We start from the raw sequence: 23,553 nt of genomic DNA on the forward strand, positions 1-23,553 counted from the left end.
GATGATGCTCTTGCTTTTGGTTTTTCTGTACAAATCCAAGGTTGTGATCTTGTTGTGCAAGAAGATGCCACATAGTCTTCTCAGGCATCCAATGTGGAATAAAATCCAATTTCATATCAGCTTCAGACTCGTTCAGCATTCAGAACTGTAAAATAGGATGGACTTGATGTTGCTGTTATACAAACAGATCTTTGTTTTTAGGCTGTATTGCTTGGACTTCCAGATGCTGCATAGTTGGGAAAACACACCTTGAATATTCCCCAATCTTGCCTTTAAAGGAGCTATTTGTAAGAAATTTAGTTTAAAACATTCAAAAACTATCTAAAATTATCAACAGAATGTGAAGAAATAAGAGTTTTGACATTATGTCAAAGATGTCTTTGTATTGTGTTACAGAGCTGAAGTTAGCATGCTCACCAGCTAGCTCCGGCCCAGCCCACCCTATCTTGTAAAACCACTATGTACCTCTAGATGCAATATTGGGGGGTGGTGAGGCCAGCTCTATTCAAATGGTTGCAAACTGCAATTTCACTGCTAGATGTCACTAAATCCTACACACTGTACCTTTAAATATTCAAATGACATTTTACCAGACTGCATCAGTGCATACTCTGGTTTTCAATAAGAAACGACAAATTACATAGCATAAATTTGCAATATTTCTATAGTCTTTATGTATAGTATATTTGAAAAATGCTGGCATTGGTCTTACAAAAATGTCACTGAATGTAATCCAAGATTTGACAAGATTGTCCAATATCAACATGCTCAATACTCAATGCGCTATCCATTGCAGTATTCTCTAAAATGCCAGGGGGCGAACAAACAAAACATTCTGTGAAGAAGCAAGAAGTCAACGAGTATTATCAGAAGAACGCCATAGACAAAAATGGCTGCACACTCTGCTATACAGCTCCTCAATGCTGAGGAAGAATTGATATTATTGTAACTCATATCTATTCATGGACATACTTTATGGCTGTTATACAATCCCTGTAAAGATTGATTTGGAACAACAAATGTATTCTAATGAAACAATGGTTGAATATTCTGTAAACAATTTGAATCTGCTTGCAAAATATTATTTACTAAAATTTAGATTTTTAAGATCTCCTCTTTTTGAAGCATTTAAAAACTAATTGGCCAGCTTTTTACAATCCCAGGGACATATTAATAGTAACAATTAATTCATTACTTTATTTCTTAATTTAAGTTATTTGCTTTTATCAGTATTTGTGGCAGTCATGTTCTCAATTGTATTGTTATGAACTAATGGCATGTTCTAAGGGATGCCTGTTTGAACTTTTTTATTCAACAAAGTGAGAAAAAAAACAATCCTTTGAACTCGTCCATCTTGAAATGAAAAGCCCAGTGCGCGCAGTGGATGCCTAGTCTCAAAAATTGGGATGTGCATGACCACACGGCTTGTTAGCATTGTTAGACTTGTGGAGCCTACACGCTCGGTGCAAGAGGCATGATGACATCACTTTTGGTGTGCCCACCCTCACACCGGTGACACTGTATCAAGCATAAACAGTTATAAAAGTTTTACAGGGAGGAACGGACAGTCTTCAATTATGTCCTCAGGAGCACATTGACCATAAACGGTTCAGCCATGTACTAGGTTTCGACCTAGTCTTTTTTTTTTTTTCAAACTTGCTGCCTGAGTCCTAGCAGGGCTGGCCTTTCAAGTGCCCTAAGCAGAATTTGATAATTCATGACCTTGCCAGACTACACTGCACAAAGCATTGTGGGGTCTTTGTTGGGCCAAAGATAAACCACAATTACAGAGCAGCTCATTAACTGCATCATCCATGCCTGTCATTGATTTGATTCCTATAACAGACTTTAGATCCTGTACCATGTCAATGAAAAATTATTGAACATTATGTAACTATTATAAATTATATAGTACAAGCTCTTTTATATTGCACTTGGTCAGTCTCAACAACCTAACACATGCAGCCAATGCAGGAGCATAATGGAAACTTAAAGAAGGAAGTAGATTTCTAGGTCTTTGTGAGTCTGTCTATTCAGCACACAGCTTCTTAGCCATTAGCCAGGTGTGTGATTGAGGTTAGCACTCTACCAGTCATGCTAGTCTCCTCTGTTCTTTCCTCCTTTACCTTTGCAGTACCCCATGCTGCTGCTTTCAGCAGAAATTAACTGTATTAAGACAGTGACTAATCACTTCATGTTTTCCTTTCCGCTGCATTTGCTGGCTGGGCCATGGCTGTCTGGATCCATAGGTAATGCTAGCCTTATATGAAAGCCAGACCACCTCAATCAATAGCCACCCCCGGGCAAGGACGGAGATGGAGAGAGGAAGGAGAACAGGATGCCGCCTAATTCAATGAAATAGACATTACCTGGTGCTCACAACGCGCCGGGGCATGAGTAATCATAGACAAATTCATTTTAGAGCCCAGGAGCCTAGTATTGCTTTCAATTAAGGGTAGAGTTTAGAGCGAGTGGGGTGCATATAGTGAAAGCTAGTGTGAGCGGGCAGGAGAAGGAGAGATTCAGACAGAGCTTGGATTAGTTTTTGTGGACATTGCCAATTTGTAGTCAAGGTCTTCTTCAGGCATTTAGTATAGCTGCAGTAGTCAGTGTAATGCTTGACTAACTTTGAAATACAGACAATGAACCCTCCGCAAGACGTTATTTTCCAACTATTGGAAAATAAGTTATGCTGCTGATGAAGAACTAAAAACACATGTTGAAATTAAATACATTTATTGTAGGAAGTGAATCGAAACTGGTAACAGTGTTGCTCAAAAAGAGATTAATAAAAAAGAGACAAAGAAAGACAAAGACTGGGACACTCATGAAAGGTGACTATAGTCATAATGATTCACCATAGATACATTACATTACTTTAGGAAATATGTTTATGTAATCACTGGCATCATAGTCCTAAAGCCAAACTGATAAAACTGACCTACTCTACATCTACAGATAAATTAGTTCCAATAACACCTTGTGTTTATTTGGAAATGTTGGAGTTTGTACTTCAAACAGAAGACAAACATTTCCTGAAGAAAATGTGTGTGACTGCTGTGAGTTGTTGACCTGACTAAAGCTTGCTTGATGTTTTTTTCTGAAACTCTTAAATTAAATTAGTTTAACACTGCAAGTCAATGAAAATTGACTTCAATGTATTTTCTAACTGAAAGGTTATGAAAGTTCTTATTATAAACTAAAGCATATTTGAAATTAAAACTGAAAGGAGTCTGACCTATACTTAATTGCTATGTTACAGATGTAATGGAAGTCAATGATTTAGCTGTGTTTTCTTACCTCATGCAGTATAAAAGTAATTATTTTGAGCTTATGAATGCATGTGCCTTACTGGGTGTTTTGAAACTGAGCTACAGTATAAATATAATGGAATTGTCACTAAAGTGTTGCTAAAATTCAAGTGTGCATTCTACCATCATGACCTTATTGTCAATCAGTTTCTAAATACCTTAAACTCTCAAATAACAGCCGGGACCAAAATTATTATTATTATTATTATTATTGTTATTATTATATAAACTGTGGTGTAAAGTAAATATGTACATTTACCCAAGCACTGTAAGTAAGTACAACTTGTGTATGTATGTATGTTATGTATACTTCTGCTCCACTACATTTCAGAGGCAAATATTGTACTTTTTACGTTTTTATTTGACAGCTATATTTACTAGTTGTATTTAATATCAGGATTTTACATACAAAATATATACCTATAATATACATCAGTATATCAACCTATAAAATTTGATGGATTATTACAGATTAAACTACCCAACGGAATGGAAAGCAGTTATAAATAGCTCAACTTTGTCCAGTTACAATATTAAAATGGTGCTTATGAGTTCATTAATAATAACTTTATTTATATAGCATATAAAAAACAAAGTTACAAAGTGCTTTACAAAAAAACATATAATAAAAGCAAATAAGATCCAGAACTTATATATAAAGATGAAAAAATAATTTAAACATTTGCAACGAATACCATCAGATTAAGAAAAACACCATACAATAAAAGTGAGTATTAAGAAGAGATTTAAAGGAGGATACTGTGTTTGCCTGCTTGAGATCTCCAGACAAGGAGTTCCACAGCTGAGGGGCCCAGACAGCAAAAGCCAGGTCACCTTGATTTTGGAACCATTAGTAGGCCCCTGCCAGAGGATCTCAAGCAGCGATCAGTTAGCAGGACTTAACAAATCACAGATATAGGCAGGAGCCTGACCATTAAAGGCTTTCTAAAACTCATAGGTAACCAGTGAAAGGCTGCAATGATTGGTGTGATGTGGTCGCTTCTCTTACTACGTGTTAGAAGCCTAGCAGCAGCGTTTTGTATCAGCTGCAGTCTTTGGATGTTTCGCCTGCTGATACCAGAATAAAATGCATTGCAATAGTCCTGCACAGGAAAGGAAAGACCTGATCTTGGTTAGCAGTCTCAGTGGAGCAAAAAAAAGACTGCATCACTTTAGTCAGCTGAGCATCGAAGGACAATTCAGAATGAAAAATAACACCTTGGTTGCAGGCCTCTTTTCGAACATTTTTAGATAAGGCATCCATACTAGAGGAGAGATTATTAATGGTGCAAGTACTGGGGCCACAGGGGGTGGTTATAATTATCTCTGATTTGGAGTCATTCAATTGCAGAACATTTTTGGACAGCCAATTTTTAATCTTGGCGAGGCAGGACATAATACAGGATGCATTCGTGTTACTAAGCTTTATCGGGACATACAATTGTCATCTGCGTAGCAATGGAAATCGATGTCATGACTACGCATGATTTGGCCCATGGGTAGCATGTATATGGTAAATAGGAGGGGACCCAAAATAGATCCTTGGGGGACCCCACAAAATAGAAGTGCATGAGAGGAAGTGGCATCAACAATCTCCATCTCCTGTTCGACAGATAGGAGATTAACCAATCCAGAGCCACATCACTGATGCTAACATAGGTGTTCAGACAGTTGATTGAAATATCATTGTCCACTGTGTCAAAGGCTGAGCTGAGATCAAGGAGAATTAAAATGGAGTACAAGCCAGTGTCAGCTGCAAGCAGTAGTTCATTGTTGACCTTGACCAGAGCAGTCTCAGTGCAGTGTTAGGAGCGGAAACCAGATTGAAATTTTCAAGGATTTGATTGTTATTCATAAAACAAATCAGTTGAGTGGAGACAACATTTTCTAAAATCTTTGATAAAATGGCAGCTTGAAGATGGGTCTAAAATTATTTTAAACTGAGGGATCTAGAAAGGGCTTCTTTAAAAGGGGGTAAACAGTGGCATGTTTAAAATTTGAGGGAGAAAATGCCAGGAAACAGACAGCAGTTAACAATGGCTGAAATATCTGGGCCAACCGTCTGAAATACAGCTTTTAAAAACCAAGTGGGAATGCAGTCTGAAGGGCAGGTGGATGTTTTTGAAAGTGCAACAGTGTGTTCCAGGGTTGACAGAGAGATTTAACTGAAGTGGGTTAATGTTGAAGGTGGGCATGAGTCAACATCAAGCTCTCTGAGTTCAGTGTTAAATTATAAAAGTAATTAAGAAGTTCTTCACATCTCTCTGGAGTGGATTCAACTGGCTCGGGACCAATGACAGAATTATAGTTTTAAAAAGGATTCTGGGATTGTGACCCTGTCTAGTGATCAGGTCTGAAAAATGTTTCTTGCTTCTTTGATTTTACACTGGTATTGATTTTACAGGTATTACTGCTTTCACTTAAGTGAAGGATCTCAGTACTTGTTCCACCACTGGGCATATGCCATAGGTAATTTAACCAAATATCCACACTATAATGGCTCTGGCTCGCAGGGAAAATCTAGCATAATCTACTGTACATTTCCACAGTATTGCTGTTTATCCACAGTATTGCTGTGTATTTACAGAAAAATGTACGTCTAAAATGAGGATGCTGGTTGTTACATGTCAAAGACACACTATGTAACATAAGCTTCACATGTATGTGTAAAATGAAAAGCTTAACAAGCTTTAAAAGCTTAAAAAGCTTATCTGGGAAGTTGATTAGATTTCAGTGATCTGTAGATGCATTAACATGTTTAAATATACTTATCAAACATAGAAAATTAAAGACAAAATGTCTGTCTCAAATAAAGGCCTGGATCTCTCTTCAGTTGAGGTGAATAAAGGCCACACATTTGTGCTTAAAACTGCTTGTCTAACATGAGGATACATTTCAAAAACCCACTATGTAAAATTAACATTAACTGCACAAATGTTGTGGGGTTTTTTAACAAACGATATAATTATGATGTATTTCTCATTTTAATAAAAGTATATCTTGCAGCTGTCAGCATGCTAGGTACGGGGTGTTTTAGGTGCTGGGGGGTTCTGCCAAAGATACTCATTTACATGCACCCACGTACACATGACTCATAGAGAAAAATGTTTTCTGTCACTGTTTCCATGGCATTGACCTTATCCGCCCTTTTTTCCATATCCCTGTATGTATCTATCCAGCTCTCCTTTAACGTGTTTCCGTTTTATCATTTTCCTCCTTCGCCCTCAAAGATTTAGTGATTTTTTATAGTTTCCATGTTTCATCGTTCCACATCCTGTACATCCAAAAAGTGTTAAGGTTTCATAAAAATCTCCAGGAATGTAGTCATTCAATTGTCATCAGACATACATATTTATGGATATTGTACACTTGGACTGATATTCATGATGTTTCAATGAGAGAATAAAAGTGAGTGGGATGTAAGATTCATGAATGCATTCCTATAAAAAATGCAATATAAACAAGAGCACACTCAGAGGCACAAACCTACACCAACGCTGGACAATCCTCCAGCAGTGGGTTTGTTTATCAGTAAATTTTAATCAGTTATGGAGGCTGCATCTTTTCAAGTGTCTTTTGTATCTGATTTCCTGACAAAATGGCATTAGATTTTCTAGCAAAATAGCAATTGACTGCATTTCTGCTCAACTGTCAATATGGAGATCTCAAATGCCAACTCTCCCACCACCTCTGGAATGCAGTTTTAGAGCCATGTTGTTGTATCTACAGATCACTGGAATCTAATCAACTGATCATTTAACCTCCTTCCAATTCAGAAAGAGTAAGTCTTTCTGAGGTTGAGAATTCCCATACATGTAATTTAGCAGTTGTTGTGACCTGTGATGTATGAAATATGGTCTTGAGTGGTCAAGATGACGAATCAAAATCACTGTTTTTACATTTTTTTAGTATAAGAATATTCTTAAATGTTTTCATGTTAGTCTCATCATGTGTTTAAACATACAAATCAAATCAATTAGACACTGTTTAAAGCCCCTGAAAACATTATTTAAAAATGTGTTAAAATTAAAAGCTTCTCAAGCTACTTAAAAGCTTTTCCAGCTTTTAATTTTACACATACAGGTGATGCTTATGTTACATACTGTGTCCCTGACATGTAACAACCAAGCATCCTCATTTTAGACGTGTAGTTTTAAGCACAAATGTTTGCCTTTATTTACCTCAAATGAAGATAAATACAGGATTTTATTTCAGACAGACTTTTTACCTGAAATTGTCAATGTTTTATAAGTATATTTGCTCATGTGTCAGTAAGGTAATTTACCGAGCATCAGTGATATTGGTGAGGTTGTGCTCACCCCCCTCAACCCAACCAGCGCTCCAGCCTCTTTGCCCAAATTAGAAAATTAAAATTTTTAATTAAAAATTAGGTTATTTCTGGCTCGAGACAGCAAAATATAAATATAGCTGTATATGATCAGTTCTATCTTAACTACAGAAAATCCAGGGAACCCATGACTATACTTACATACACTCAGTGTTACTGATAAATGGCTGACCCCTCCTTTATTCAGTCTCATTGGCAGATTCAAGGGCTAATGGAGTGTAGCATCAGGGTTAGAACACTCACACTTGCATGACTGCTCTCTAAAATAGACTTGCTTCAAGTCATTTTAGTGACAATGCCACAGCACTAAGAAAAGCTTGATTTTTTAAACTGATGTGATACAAGAGCTATCTATCATCAGTGGTGGAATGTAAGTAAGTACATTTACTCAAGCATTGTATTTAAGTACAAATTCGATCTCTCTTAACTTTTAAAGATGCAGAGACCATTTTAAACACCTGCATCTCATCAAGCCTGGATTACTGCAACAGCCTTTTTACTTGCCTGAACCAAAATCTATTGATCAACTCCAGACTGTACAGAACTCAGCTGCTAGGCTTTTAACCAGAACCAAGAAATGTGATCACATCACTCCTGTTTTAGCCTCTTTACACTGGCACCTAGTATGTTTTAGAATAGATTTTAAGATTTTACTGATTACTTTTAAGGCTCTTCACGGCCTCTCTCCCTGCTATTTCTCTGACCTCTTAGTACCGTATGCTCCGGCATGCACTTTGAGATCCGGAGGTCTTTTGTCTGTTCCAGAGGCCCTGGTGAAAACTAAAGGGGATAGAGTAGTCAGGGCCCCAAGGCTCTGGAACAGCCTGCCCGAAGAAATCAGGTCGGCTGAGTCAGTGATCTCCTTTAAGTCCCTTCTTAAAACATACTTTAATCGGAGAACCTTTCCTGATTTTATTTGAGTTTTAATGACTTGTGTATTTTATTTTGCTGCCTTTGTGAAGCACCTTGTAACATAGATTTTGAAAAGTGCTCTATAAATAAAGATTATTATTATATTATATCTCTATGACATCATCAGGGGTTATTTTGTCAGTCTCAACAAAGCTCCTCTAGAACTGTTTTCACAGGCAGAGTAGCACTCTTCATGACTAGTGAACTGACCTATACAGTATGTGTAAAATCAGTGGAGTGCCCCTTTAAACAAACTTAACAACCATCATAGTTACAATAGCAGCGTTAAACGACATAACCAACAACCACATTTGGACAGAAACAAAATCACAGTTGTCCGCAGTTCAAAGTAACACACAATAAATAGTAGTAGTTACCTGCTACCATTTCGTCGGCCTTTACACAGTTCAAAAACCACTAAAGCAGTATTTCAGAGGAAAGATGACTGCTTTTTTTAAGACTTGTATTGATGCATCATCTTGAGCTATTTTTCTATGTATTCCAGTGAATGCCAAAGCAATACACCTTGCCTGATTTTTAGTGATGTCTCAGTAAAAACAACTTTTAATGGCTCACGTCTCATCTTCCACATTGTAGAGATCAACTAGTTCCCACTGACAGGATAATTATAGGTCTGTGATCCTCATGCTGCTTGAATGGGAAATGGCACTGAAGCAAAGCAGCTCTGTGCCTAATACAAAGGAGATTATCTGAATGTAGGGCTGAATGTAGCACAATTAATTAGGGTGGCCTATTATATAGGTTTTCCATCTCATGATACAAGTCTGAGACAGGTATGAGTATGCAGTCACATGAGAAACATATTAGTATTAGTACACCATTTTGTAGTAAAACAAAATCAAATGAACATCTCATTTTAGCTGACAGCAAGAGGAAGTGATGCACAGACCAGTCCGGATTGTTGGAAGAGAGAAAAACAATCTAGAGCCATAAACACCATGAGATACAATCTTTAACAGCAATTTCAACCTTCATTATTATGGAAATTATATCAACATCAAATGTTCCATGTGTTTTAAAAGTAAATAATTTATTCTAATATACCCAATAATGGCTGTGAAATGCCATTTTTCTGTTTATAGTCAGGTTTAGACAATTTTTAACCTTTCCTACAACACCCAGTATTTATTGTTGCATTATAAGACAGACACCCCTACAAGGCCATTCAGCTACTGACCCCCATTCAGTCTAAGAGAAGTGGCTCTGTGTGGCTCATGATTTAGCATGCTAATATTTGTGTTGCAGATGTGTGGACTGGAGCAAACTTTACAGAAACTACAGAGTTTTAGGTCACTAAAAACTGAGAAATTAAAAAAAAAACTCTGGTTTCTGTGTATCAGTGTGGACATGTAAAATGGAGTGTTTGGGGTACTATGATGTCATCACCTCAATTTGCGCATGCCCATTGTTGTTTTGTGTAGTGAGCATGCGCCTGAAACAACAACAACAACAATGGCGGACTACCGATTTGTTTATGTTTGGTTAGCACTGCTAGGTCTAACTATCTGTGTACATGTGGACAAGGCCTAAGTTAAATTGAAAAGTTATCCTGCCATTAGGAAGGGTTAGTTGAAATAAAGAGGAATTATATTAGTTCTGCTAACTAGCTACTGTACCTTTGCAGCTTCAGGTGGTTACTTTTCACCAAAGTCCTGACGCCACTTCCTGGCTAGCTACTGTTCCATCATAATCTCAAATTTTTTCTTTCTTTCATTGGTCTTTCTGAGAAAGTCAAACATGTTCCTGGACTTTAATATGCATATTCTAAAATAAGTTATTGGAATTTGTGATCTTAACACAAAAAATGATTTATTTGTTAGCAAACTAAAAACTACAGCTCCTGTGAAAAGGTTATCAGCATGGGAGCGTGTGTTATATCTCACCATAACTTAGTTTTTTCCAAATCAATGTTATGCTCCAATATTCTCTTCTATTGTAATTGTTCCTGATTTTTTAGCTGCAATCTCTGCTGTCTAAAAATGTCTACACCGTTCATTCCTCTCTGTCCTACTGGTATTACAGCCGTGTCTGAACTAGCCGCATGTTTAAAGGTGCTATTGTTAACGTTGATAACATCCGATTCTATTCCAGTGGTTGCCAATTTGTTGCACGACCTGCAACATGGTCGAGTGGAGTAAGATTCAGACTCAGTCATATCAAGTGATGAATATTTCATGATAGAGTAATGAATTCATTTTGCAACATATAGCTATACATTAGCTACAGATTTTGGTTACTTTGTAACGTTGTCTATGGTAATCTTAGGAGCTGGGTAGTTTTAGGTAACAACCCATATATTGCAACACTTACTGTAAAATGACATTTCAATCATTCTTACTCTATAAAACATATTAGGTATAAGGTAAATATTTCTATTTTAATCCAATCAAAGAGTACAGTACAGTACATTGTAGGGATGCTATTAAAACCTACAGCGCTCAACATTAGACAGACAGCTATTACAGTGAAAGTTGACCTTAGCTAGTGTTAGTGTTAGCGTAGTGTTGACCTAACATTAGTCGAAGTGTTTTCTTGCTGAAAAGAAATCTCCTAGCGGAATTATAAAAAACACCTGAGCGCCACACAGCAACAATGTCTACAGGGAGAAAGGACGTCTGTATGATCATGTCAGTATTTTCAGGTTTTTATATTAATGTGAGTACCTTAGATGTTGAGCGCAACACAGCTGGCTACACAGCTAGCTAGCCACAAGTACCCTCAGCAAAGTGTTTCATAATAGGGCTAACGTTAGGTTGCTATATGAGATGACACCCCATTGGTTATGTTGGACCCTGGCCCACTTCTAAATTCCCTCTGATCTGCATCTTGTTAAAATTTTACATTGTTTGAGGGAACTATGAAGTTAGGTATCTGGACGCAACCGTCACTAATGCTAGCGTAGCTCCTCAGGGATTAAAGCTGTTATTTTTCAAATTTTGACAATCTAACCAGTGACAACACATTAATTAACGTTTTAAGGACTATGACTGTTGGTAGTTGTTGTTTGTTTTGTTTAAATATGCAGAACTGTAATTTTATGGGTTATTGTTGTTCGGACGACTAAGCTAAGTTAGCTAATATGTGCTAATGTCAGTGTCCGTTTTTTCCACACTAACTGGCAACTATACCATGTGATACCAACGTCGTTATACTAATGGCTCACAAGCCTTGTTAGATGCAGGAACCAAACATCAGGAATCTGTCAAATCTTTTAAAATGATTAATTCACAATCCTATTTTTTTATTTTTTTGGGAAAAAAAGCTCTGTGGCTGTATTATTATTTTTTTAAATATTCGTCTACATAAAATATAGTTATGTTATCAATATAACCTTTAACCCTTGATTGTCTAGGTTTTATGAGAAATTGTAAAAAACCTCCAAAAACAGAAATATTAAATTAACAACAATATTACTAACTAATACTATCCCTGTCTAGACAAATTGAATGAACTTCACAACATACTGTTGAGTATTTATGTTCCAAGGCTGGATTTTTAATAATGTTTGTCAACATAAATGTTCGTATGATTTTGAATGAGGTTTTCTAACTTCTGGAACAGAATGTAGAAGTTCCAGTTTTATTTCAACTTTCTATAGCCACCAAAAAAAGATGTGTAATTACACTGCCATTCACAAACACATACAACATTGAGTAAAAAATAAATTTTACATTTATATTTCTGCTGCTTTCCTGTTCTTGTTAGCGTTGATTTCATTGTGTCCAGGGGTGGGGTTGGGGGGTCTCAAGCAACATCCTGCTCCCAGTGTACCCAGTAGCTACAGCCCTGTTCTTTGAGTAAACACTCAGGTGTTAAAGCAGGGCCCTGTGACATTTCAGTCATGGCCTTCCCTCTGACTATCTTTCTCTCACAGCCTCTGTGACTCCAATGCTCCTCTGGCCTCAGGCTTTCACTCTGTGGACATTTACTGTCAAAGGATGCCTCTCCACACAAACACAAACACACAGAGAGACACATACACGCACACATCGCACAAATATGGGTTTTCTCAATGATTTCTCTGATTTACTGTGCAATCTTGTGCTTAAATTTGATAGGGCCATTATAGTTGGTGACTTTACTATTCATATTGATCATCCTTCGAACTCATTTGCCACAAATTTTTAAACATCTCTGTCTTGGCAGCATGTCTTTGGCCCAACACATAACCACGGACACACCCTTGACTTGTTTACTCTAGACATGTCTTTTAACTCCCCAAACAAGATTGATTTGAACTCTGACCATAAATGTAATACCTTTGATGCACCCTTACTACCCGTTACATTAATCCGGAAACATACATCCATTCTCGCATCTTTAATGAGCAGTCTGCAGCCACTTTTTCCAGCTACTTTTCTGGTCTGGCCAATTGCACTCCTCACTTTGCTAATGTAAATGACCAAGTTAGTTGGTTTAATGATTTGTGTTCATCTGTCCTTGACTTTTCCACTCCATTCACCTCCAGGGCTGTCTCAGTTATTAATACAACCCCTTGGATCAATGATAACATCAGACAACAAAGAAGGGAATATAGAAAAGCCAAACGTAGAAGGAAAAAATCCAAACTCAAAGTTCACTACCTCCATATGAAGGAGCTTTTGTTGAACTGAACCAGATTATTAAAGATGCGCAAGCTGCCTACTTCTCTGACTTGATTACAAGCAACTAACACAATCCAAGATTGTTTAGTACTATTAACCAGCTTCTCTTCCTGTCATTCTTGCCTTATCGTCTATGGACTGTGAAAACTTATATTTTTTTGTTGGCAAGATTGATGGTCTGAGGTCCAATTTTGCCCAGACTGTTTTACCCTCCGCACCATTCAGCCGTCCTATTTTACTGTCTGAATTTACCCCTATCTCCCTGCAGATCCTTTTTGGCACTGTAGCTCATATGCATCATATTGACTTGATTTTCACTGGGTTAGCATTTCTGGTACAGCTCTAAACTGGTTTAATTCTTATTTGACTAATAGATATTTTAATGTTTGTATCAATAATCATGTGTCCTCCTCAGCTCCCCCGCTCCACATTTGTGTGGAGTCCCTCAGGGGTCGGTCCTTGGACCAATCCTCTTCTCACTGTACATGCTTTCTCTGGGTCATTTGTTCAGCTGCTTTCATGACATGAAAAATCACTGTTATGCCGATGATACACAGATCTTCCTCTGCCAAACCCATTAACCTGAATCAACTGTCCTCCCTCCATGATTGCTTAGCCGCTACCAAAGATTGGCTGTCTCATAATTTCCTCCACCTAAACCCTGACAAAATAGAAGTTCTTTTAATTGGACCCACTGCAGTTGATCAATTTATTGGACTGATCAACTGCAGTGACTCTAATATCAAATCTACCGCTATGAATCTAGGAATCATCTTTGACCAGTATATGACTTTTGACCATCATGTTACCAAGCTTTTCTTCTGCTAAGAAATATCGCTAAAATCAGATGTATCTTGTCTTCTACAGATCTGGAACTGTTAATTCACACTTTCATTTTCTCCTGTCTAGATTATTGTAATTCCCTCTACACGTGCCTCAGTCAAGCTGCTCTAACTGCTCTTGCAGTTGGTCCAAAACACAGCTGCGTGGCAACTGACTATTACTAGCCGTCGGTCCCACATTACCCATGTTCTTGCATCCCTCCATTGTCTTCCTGTAAAATTCAGAATAAACTACAAGATTTTGTTGATTACATATAAGTCTCTGCATGACCTTGTCCCCAGTTACATTTCTGATCTCCTCATTCCTCATTTCACTTCTCGACCACTCAGATCCTCAAATCTCTGCCTTTTATCCATCGCCCTCTCCAACCTCAAAACAAAAGGTGATCGTGCCTTCGCTGTTTTAGCCTCAACCCTTTGGAATCATCTTTCACAAACAAATCACATTTGCTGAATCTTTGAACTGCTTCAAGCTATTCATTTATTTTTTCTGTGTGTGTGTGTGTGTGTGTGTGTGTGTGTGTGTGTGTGTGTGAGGCACTTTGTAACTGTGCGTTTTAAAAAGTGCTATACAAATAAAGCTTTACTTACTTACATCGGCTTCTTCACAATTTGTCTAAGGTTGTTTTAGGGTTCCCTGTCAGCTCAGTAATGCTGTGATTGGCGGTTATTTGCAGAGGGGGATGTCTGAGGTCAGCAATGCAAAACCAAATATAGAATTTATTTAAGTGTAAGATGTCGCAAAAAGCAGCATGGGACACATCCTGGCCTCATAATAATGATATTTTAAAATTTTCTATTTGCCACATGAATGAAAATGTATAGCTTGTTCAGCAGCTGCCTCTGTTTGGGGTTCATAATGTCTATTCTGTGTGCAATGTTTAATTGCTATTCAGATGACTTGGCAGTGCACACTGTCAGCTGTTTTCAGAGGACATGAGATGGTTCTGAAATGTCATTTTTCTCTTATATATCCTTCTAAAGCCAACTCAGTTTCACATCAAATTGTATCTTTCTAATGATGAAACCCTGTTGCATTTCTTGTCTTCCTCAGGTATATATGGGCCAGACGAGGGCTGGGCATCAGCCTACACAGAATGCAGAGAGAGAAACCAGTCACCAATCAACATTCTGGACCAGGATACCAAAGTATCCACAGAGTATCAGGAACTGACACTGGAGGGCTTTGATACTGAATCCTCTAATAAGACATCTATGAAGAACACGGGCAAAACAGGTAAAGACAACACCATAGACTGTATAAAAAAATGCATGTAGTGTCCATGATGTCAAGGTTTCTGAAGAACCGTTATGAAGCTCAAAGTGGGTGGCTCCAGGAACTTGCTTTTGGATCCAAGTGGCCATTCGAGGAACTGCAGTTTTTGGCACACAACCCCGGAGTTTGCCACTTGGACAACACAAGCTCCTGTTGCAGATATGATTTCTCCTGGTTTATAGCTTCTTGATTTGTGTGGGATAAGCTTTTTTCTACACTGATTGAAATATTTGAAGTTGTAAAATGGAAGAGTCAGCTTAATATTGAAAAGGAAAAAGTAAGCACATGGACAGTTTAGGGAAGTCCGAGAAGAAAATAGGTGCTGATATGATTTGTTAAGCATTTGAAACACCTTTAAGGTCCCCAGGACTTCCAGTGTTTCACATTTAGTCTATATCTTTCTCCACTAGCCCCAACGATTGTGATGATTGCCAGTTAACCTAAACTGTTAATCTGTTTGTCCAACACTTGGATCCAGAGCAAGATATTTTGACATCTACTGGTTACTGGATATTCATGGTCTCCACATAAACTATTTGATAAGCTAACTGGCAGATTGCCATGAAATTTGCTTAGTCATTTCATTCCAAGGGGAAGAACCTGTAGGTTTGTATCAATCCCATTGGCTTTTATCTCGCACCCATTAGGACAAACTTTACCCTTGTCAGCTGTGAGAATAAAGAGCACAAGTGTTTATCAGTGTAATGTAAGAAACATTTACTGGGTACTACACAACTAACACTCATGCCTGCACAATATAGTGTACGGAAGTATTTTGGGTGTGTTTTAGTCTTTAAGAATAGCACAATTATTAGTTATTTTTGTGTAACACTTTCGTATTATGGGATGTAATGAACATCAGATCTTTTATCAGCTGTTGTCAGGAGCACCTGGTTAAGGTGGTGGTGGTGTTGGGGAAATATTGAAAAGATTAACATGCGTGACCATGATCTTTCACTAAGCTTAACTGAAGTGTTTTTTTAGCGTAAACTAACCACAAGCAGGATGCGGGTTGCTGTATGTGAACTCTGGTCTCCATTATCACAGTCCTGTGCTTTGTACACAAAACCAATCACCCAGACCACATACAGCGCCTGTGTAGTATAACAATGTAACACATCCTGGACTGTAGAAGACGTTACCAGTGAACATTATCCATGCAGCAATTACATTTCCTCCAAAACACATTTATCAAAATATTTAGTAGTCTATAAAATTTACTTTTTGCATGGTTGTTTGCTGAGATCTGGTAACATGGCAGCATTACTAAAAAGTACTAGCAGGTTCAATTTTTCTACTGTTTTTACTATAGTTGTGTGTTCCCAGTTTTCTTCTGCAATGAGGGATTATGGCTAATATCTATGTACTCACGTTCTCTGTTGCCTCCAAATAAAGTGTTAACGGTAAACGATAAACAGTTGTCTTGATTACAATCTGTCTTATTGTTGCACTGCTCATTTTTCTTGCCCCGTCATTGTAACAATGTCATTATGTTCCCAGATTTCAGCAATTACACATTGCTGCTCACAGTAGTCTTTTCTTTGTCTCATCAGAAATCAGCTTCTTATTTTAAGATTACTGAATTCTGAGAGGTGCTGATATAACTGTATGGTCATTTTGGAGGATGTAGTTTGTGGTGCTGTTGAACAGAGTTATACCAAGAGGTGTATAATTTTTGTTAATATTTGGTCAACCCTCTGATATAAATTGGTTGGACAAAATATTGGAAACACGTCTCTAAACAGTAGCAACAAAAACACTATAATCTTCCTTTTAAAAAAAAGGTAAAATTTGAAAGTGTCCATTGTGAAAACACTATGTACTGGGTTAAAAGTCACTGCTCCATCCACACAAATGCGTAGGATAGAAATCTTACACTTAATGATCAAATAGTATTTTTCTCTGCTGTTTCAAAGCTTTACACTTTGTACAGTGGAAAAACCCAACCTGTGTGAGATAACAGATAAACTTCAGGATATATGCATGATTTTCAGTCTTTTCAAACTCACTCGCACCAGCAGCTTGTTTGTCAGGAATTGTCCCTTTGACGACATCCTCTGTCCATCCAGATTGTGGAAAATGTTCTGCAGGACTTCATATGTGCATTTGAGGTCTGATGAGTAGCATAACAGTCCAAATAAATCAAGAGTCCAAAGAAAGCAAGCACAATGCTCCCTATTCCACTGAAGACCTCCATTTTTTTTCATCAGGACACAGGTGTCATTCAGAAAATGGATATCTGGGTAAAGACCTCTTTACCAAAGTTAAGACTGTAATATGTAGTCAAACTCCAAAATAGCAGTCAGTCATACTCTAAGAAATTTAGCCATTTGTTTGACAGAATGGTTGTAACCATATAATGATGTGACAGACCATAGTGCAAAGAGTGAAAAGCTGAAGTGTAACACCTCTAATAATCTCAGCTCATATTGGCAGGTGTTCCCTGCACATGATTATAAAACAAGACAGGTGCAATATGCAGCAAGTCATTTATGATGAAGATTACGCATCTCATTTTCAGTTAGACATGCTACATCCATATTAGTACAAGTGCTACGGCAGGTGTCACTGTCTATAGGATTCAGCACTGGGCCATCTGCATTCGGCTCTCTTGGCATCTCGAGGACCCTTCTTGTCAGCCACAGGTATTTTTCACAATTCTAGGTTGTCACTAAGATGGATGATCCTTTACCCTCAGTGGAGAAATGGAGTTTAAAGGCTTTTGAGAGGCAGAGGCTTCAGGTGGCTGGCATCGCTGTTGACAGCACTCTGACTGCTGCCCAGAGCACAGCAGTGTGTTTAGCACAATAATGTTTTACATCCCATCATTTGCTCAATTAAGAATGTGTCGGTCGTATGTGAGGACACATTTGAATGAATTGCCAATTTGTCTATAGGTTTCCTGTAGTTGCACTAAGTAGATTTTGTTGTGTGAAAATAAAACATATCGTATTAGCCTTAATGTAATGTGGCCCTGAGAGCTCACTGCACTGCAACTTAACACATGCACATAGACAAAACACAAGCAAATTAAGAAGACATCCACCAATTTGACAACACATGCAGTGTTTCGAAAACATGCTACAAATACAGAAATGCACTGCAAATACAGAACACAACCACAGAAACAAGAAAAGTGTCAATAATTTATCACAAAAGTTTTATTTAATGTTGTTATAAATTCATCATTTACCAGACTTACATTTCTATAATGGAGTGGTGGAATCTGACTGTATTGGGCTGTAGCCTACATTACATTTAATTTGTTCAGTTTTAATCTGACAAAACATAGGGGCCAGCAACTGAAGATGAAAAATATAGTTAAAGATTTAAGAAATATATAAATAAAAGACAGACATGATTGATGCTGTGTAGTATTTGAATGTGAGGGTAAAAACCGCTGTCGACAGCGCACAAAAAGCGGTAACTTTAGACAACCCTGATTAACAAACTAACAAAAATCAGCCTAAAAACATCTCTAAAGCTCACTAATTAACACATCTAAACAACTAAGTATAAAAACAACCAATGCGTTAATTTACAGGGGCTAATTTTTATGGGCTGGACTGTTTCTTTGTCGGGAGCCGTTGCAAGTAAAGTAGCAGAGACTCTAAGATTTTACTATGCCCAGCCAAGAAATACTATAATAGTAATAACCCCCTATACAATGGCACTTTGTCATTTTCACGCTGTGGCTTTTGTACAGATTATCATGTTGAGTCAAGCAGGGTAGCAGGTGAAAATAAAGGATTGGACCCAAACACAGACAATGGAGGCAGGCTGGTACTGTTCAGTGATTTAATGAAGAATAATTAAATTTAGTTTATTTATATAGTGCCACTTCATAACAGAAGTTATCTCATTGCACTTTTCTTATAGAGCAGGTCTAGACCATACTCTTTATAATAGGCCCTTTATAATAATAAAGGATTACCAGATCCAAACCAGGGAAGCAGTCCACAAAGGCAAACAAGTCTAAAGGAGCAAACAATAAACAAGAGTTAAAAAATCCAGGCAAGGCCCAAGTGAACCAGAGACATAGTCCAGGAAACCCCTTTTGCTGCTGTCAGAAACTTCATTAATGATCCTGAGAGATAAGAAAGAGATATAGTAGCCTATATGATACTTATTATAGTAGTCAATTCAAAATGGTTTCACACTAGAATTATAATCCCTCAAGTTCAGCTTTTAAATGTTCTCCTTGGACATAGCTTTCATTATTCATAGCTTTTATAGCATTCATAGCTTAGCACGGACATAGCTTTCATCAGTTAACATACAGAAAAAACTGTTTCCTGTTTTTTTGCCTCCAAATCACTCCATTGCCCATAAGGTCTACTCTAGGAATGGCAGAGACATTGTTAATATTGGTAGCACTGCCCATTGTTGAATGGCTGTGTGAAGTTTAAATACTGTAGCTTATTCGCTGTCTTTCAGCCTGCTAGCTAGCAAGTTAGTTGAGTGCAGCACTCAACTCGAACACGGCCATCTAGCTAGGTTAACTTACAAAAAACGTGAAAGAATAAACACCATTTGTCTAACACTACCTGAAGTTATTCAAGTGTGACAGCCAGCGGAGCTGACCACACTCCAGGCTGGAGTCTCCAGCTCTGCTAGCTAGGTTAACTAACTAAAAAACACCATTAGTCTAGTTGAAGTGATTCAAGTGTCTTTCCCATAGTTAAGGCTAAAATTAGACTAAATAACAATATTCAGACAGTTATTTACTGTTATACAACTTAATTGTCAATCTGCCACGTTTACTGCGGTTGCCACATTTTGAGACACTGCTGTGGAGTAAAGTTTGTTAGCCCTCGGGGGTCCCCTAACGGCCTGGGGCCTCAAGCAGTTGCCTGGCTTGCCTGTTCACAAGCTGCAGCTCTGGCAAACTGGTAAACTTATTTCAGGGGATTGATTTGATATTCAAAATATCTAATTGAAATATCTACATACAGTATGTCATTGTATTCTTGCATGTTATTGGATCAAACATACATTAAATACATGAAAAATCTTGTTTGTCTTCACCAGCGTAATGCAGAAGAAAGAAACAGTGTGACATCGTCAGATAAAATAAGCTGCATTACAGCACATTCTGTCAACGTAAAGATTAAATCTGCTCTCATGACAGGACAGATAACTCTGTTGTCAGAAGAGTATAGTGTATTGGTAGGGTTTATGATGACGAAATCAACAGATGAGTAGTATATATTTACAATATAATAATAATAATAATAATAAAAACAACAACATAATATTATGTATCTTTTTTTATTGCTGCTTGTGTTTAAACAGCATTTAACATTTGAGAACAATGGTTTATTTGCAATGAGGGTTTTGTGAAAAAAAAAAATATATAAAATGTATATTTCCCTCTGTAAGGCACTGAAAACAAATTTTTGGTAGCTGTACCAAAATTCTGGTATCAGATTGGTTAATTAGGTTGTGGCAACAAAACTACTTGGTTTGATAGTAGGAAGTCACGTGACGTAAGTCACATGACTTGTAAGTCACGCGACTTGTAACGTAACTTAAACTTTAAATAACTCAATGTTAACTTTGGGTTTCCCACGGGACACAGTCTCCTCTGCGAAAATCCTGTGTTGTTTGACCCATCCTTCCACCCCACCACCTCCACAGGTGGATTTTCTCGCTCTTGCTTGTTATACTACATCACCTGACTTCCTTTAGGCTTTCTGGCAGCTCTGTGCGTCCCATACAAACGCTACTGCCCTGTGTAGAGACTGAGCACTTTAACCCAGTTAGAAAACTGTATGGCATCTATGGCTGGAGCTGTTGGAAGGTGCTGTGTGAGTCCACAGAAGATGCTGAGGCAAGTAGGCTGATTGAGGAGACACAATGGCTGGCTTTGGATGCTGAATCACTTAAAGTCCTGATGCTGAAAGGGAGGCTGGCTGCACCAAACTGGCAGTGGCTGGTGCCCTATGTGTAGCATACTCGACATGCATACCTGGTGAGCACCTGCAGCACTATTGTGTGGAGTGTGTTCCTTGCTCCCTGCTGTTCTGGAGTAGCAGTGGAGGATAACAACAGAGGGGGTAATGTAATTTGGTAATCCAGCAGGCATGTGGGGAGATGCCTTTTCCTTCTCGGTCTTGATGCTGTCAGAAGAGGCTCCCGCTCTCTGCTCTTCCATGCTGCCACTGTGGATGAACGGATCCGACTCGAAGGACCAAAATTGGAATAATGAAACCTATTGTGGCTCTGGAACTTCATCCACAGTGGGACTCTGATAAAGGAGTTGACAAAGAGTCAGGGAAGTAGATTTGCAACCTTCACAATTTAACCTCCAACTAGATCATCTTGTTGCCGGCAGCTGTACGTTGGATGGTCTATGTCTTTTGATTTCCAAGGTCTGCCTCCGTCTTCCCCGGTTTGTTTTGACTCTGAGTTTTAATTGTTTTATCGCCATAGAGAGTTACTTATTTTAACCAGTTTTAATATTATTTGAAACTGAAGACCAGAACGTTTAAGATCTGTGCAAATTTAGCTCCTCAGTGGACATATATCCATCCACCGTGCAGGAGGACAAGCTGTTGCTGCTCCTCAGGACCTTTTCCTAAGAAATGGAGGGTCCAACTACAGCCGAGAGCAAGAGGGCCCAAAAATGCAAACTCTGTGACACGTTTTTAATCATCAACACGGAGGACTTTACAGAAACTTTTAGCTGCACCAAATGCGATAAAATAAGAACTACAGGAGAAGCTGATTGATTTGCACATGAAACTCTGCCAAATGACTGAGCTAAACACTGTCTTAAAAGACACATCGAAACTTCAGGCCACTTTTAACTCCACAGTTTTTATCGGATCAGCTGGCATGGGAGCACGAAGCTTGGCGGTCCTTGCATCAACTCTCCCGGTTCAAGAGCCATGCTCGTCCACTGGCCAAGGAGCACTTTCCACCACTGACCACTGACATGGCAGCTCCAGCTGTGGGACACTCCTACTCCACACCATGCCGGAGGGAACATCAGTGGAATCGGGTGGGTGACAGAGGCAGGCGGGGAAGACAGAGCGAAATCCTCAGCCCTCTGCCATCTTGTCCAGAGCTGAGGCTGCAAAATTGTTTTGCAGTGCTGAGCCTGGACTCGTCTTCTGACCGCCATCCCTCCACTGCACCCGCCCCTCCACCATTGCTTGCTTCCACCGTTGTCATCTGTGATTCCATCGTTTGGGGTCTCTGGCTCCCCTTCCACAGAACCACTGCAGCGGTACACTGTGTACGTGTGTTGGACCTGAACACACAGCTTCCAGCAGTGCTTGGAAAACACGCTAACGTGAGTACTGTGGTGTCACACTTTGGCAGCAACGACACTTCACATTGTGAGTCCGAAACTTAGAAGGAACATTTTAAAATGTTTCTCACCACCCTTAAAGCAACTGGAAAAAACATTACAATTTCAGGTCCCCTACCGACTTAGAAAGGGGCATAGAAAAATTAATCTGTTCTGCTTAAATTCATGGCTAAAAACTGCATGTGACAAATTTAAGGTTAATTTTAACTTTGATCTTTTCTGGGGCCGTCCTGCCTTCTTCAAGCGCAGTGGACTGCACCCCAACCAGAGGGGCTCTCAGATGCTCGCCCACAACATAGTGCAGTGAATTTCACCCTGACTACCTACCCCACTTACTTAAAGCTGATTATGATTCTGATTTGCCAAAGATAGATTTCCCATGACATCATCCCGGTTGTTTACATTGCTCCCTTGGTCAACGCATCCCTCACGATTGACTTCACAAACTCAGTCATTGCAAGACTGCAGACGTAGCAGCCGAATGCCTTTGTTGCAATATCTGGGGAGTTCAACCATGTCAACCTGGCTGCGACTCCGCTCACATTCAAGCAGTTTGTGGACTGTTCAATCAGGGGAAATAAGACACTGGACCAGTTATATGACAATGTTAAGAAGGCGCCATAGCCCTCCCTCCCCTCAGAAAAGTAGAACAGAACCTGATCCACCTACTGCCCCTCTTTAAGCCTCTAGTCTAGCAGCAGCCTCTGATTACTAGGACTGCGAGGAGATGGTCACAGGAGACTAATGTTTGCTGTCTATCACATATCAGTTTAAAGGTGCTATTGATAACATTGATAACATTCAGCCACTAGATGACATGCTCCCCATCCCCCTTCCATTCCATTCCAGTGGTTGCGCAACCTGCTTATTTCATGGTCGAGTGCAGTGAGACTCAGACAGACTCAGTCATGTCAACCGATG

The 23,553-nt window shown here is 38.7% G+C and overlaps 1 protein-coding gene across 4 annotated transcripts in view; it reads left to right on the top strand.

The window, feature by feature from the left end:
• Positions 1-23,553, top strand: part of LOC122883490 (receptor-type tyrosine-protein phosphatase gamma-like) — a 577,119-nt gene that overhangs the window by 333,347 nt on the left and 220,219 nt on the right. For all 4 annotated transcript variants that reach the window (XM_044212273.1, XM_044212264.1, XM_044212251.1 and 1 more), the window contains exon 3: positions 15,093-15,275. In XM_044212273.1, coding sequence (XP_044068208.1) covers positions 15,093-15,275 — 183 coding nt within the window. The remainder of the gene's footprint in view (positions 1-15,092; positions 15,276-23,553) is intronic.

Source organism: Siniperca chuatsi, linkage group LG2, assembly GCF_020085105.1.
Source record: "Siniperca chuatsi isolate FFG_IHB_CAS linkage group LG2, ASM2008510v1, whole genome shotgun sequence".
In the NCBI taxonomy this organism is placed as follows: domain Eukaryota; kingdom Metazoa; phylum Chordata; class Actinopteri; order Centrarchiformes; family Sinipercidae; genus Siniperca; species Siniperca chuatsi.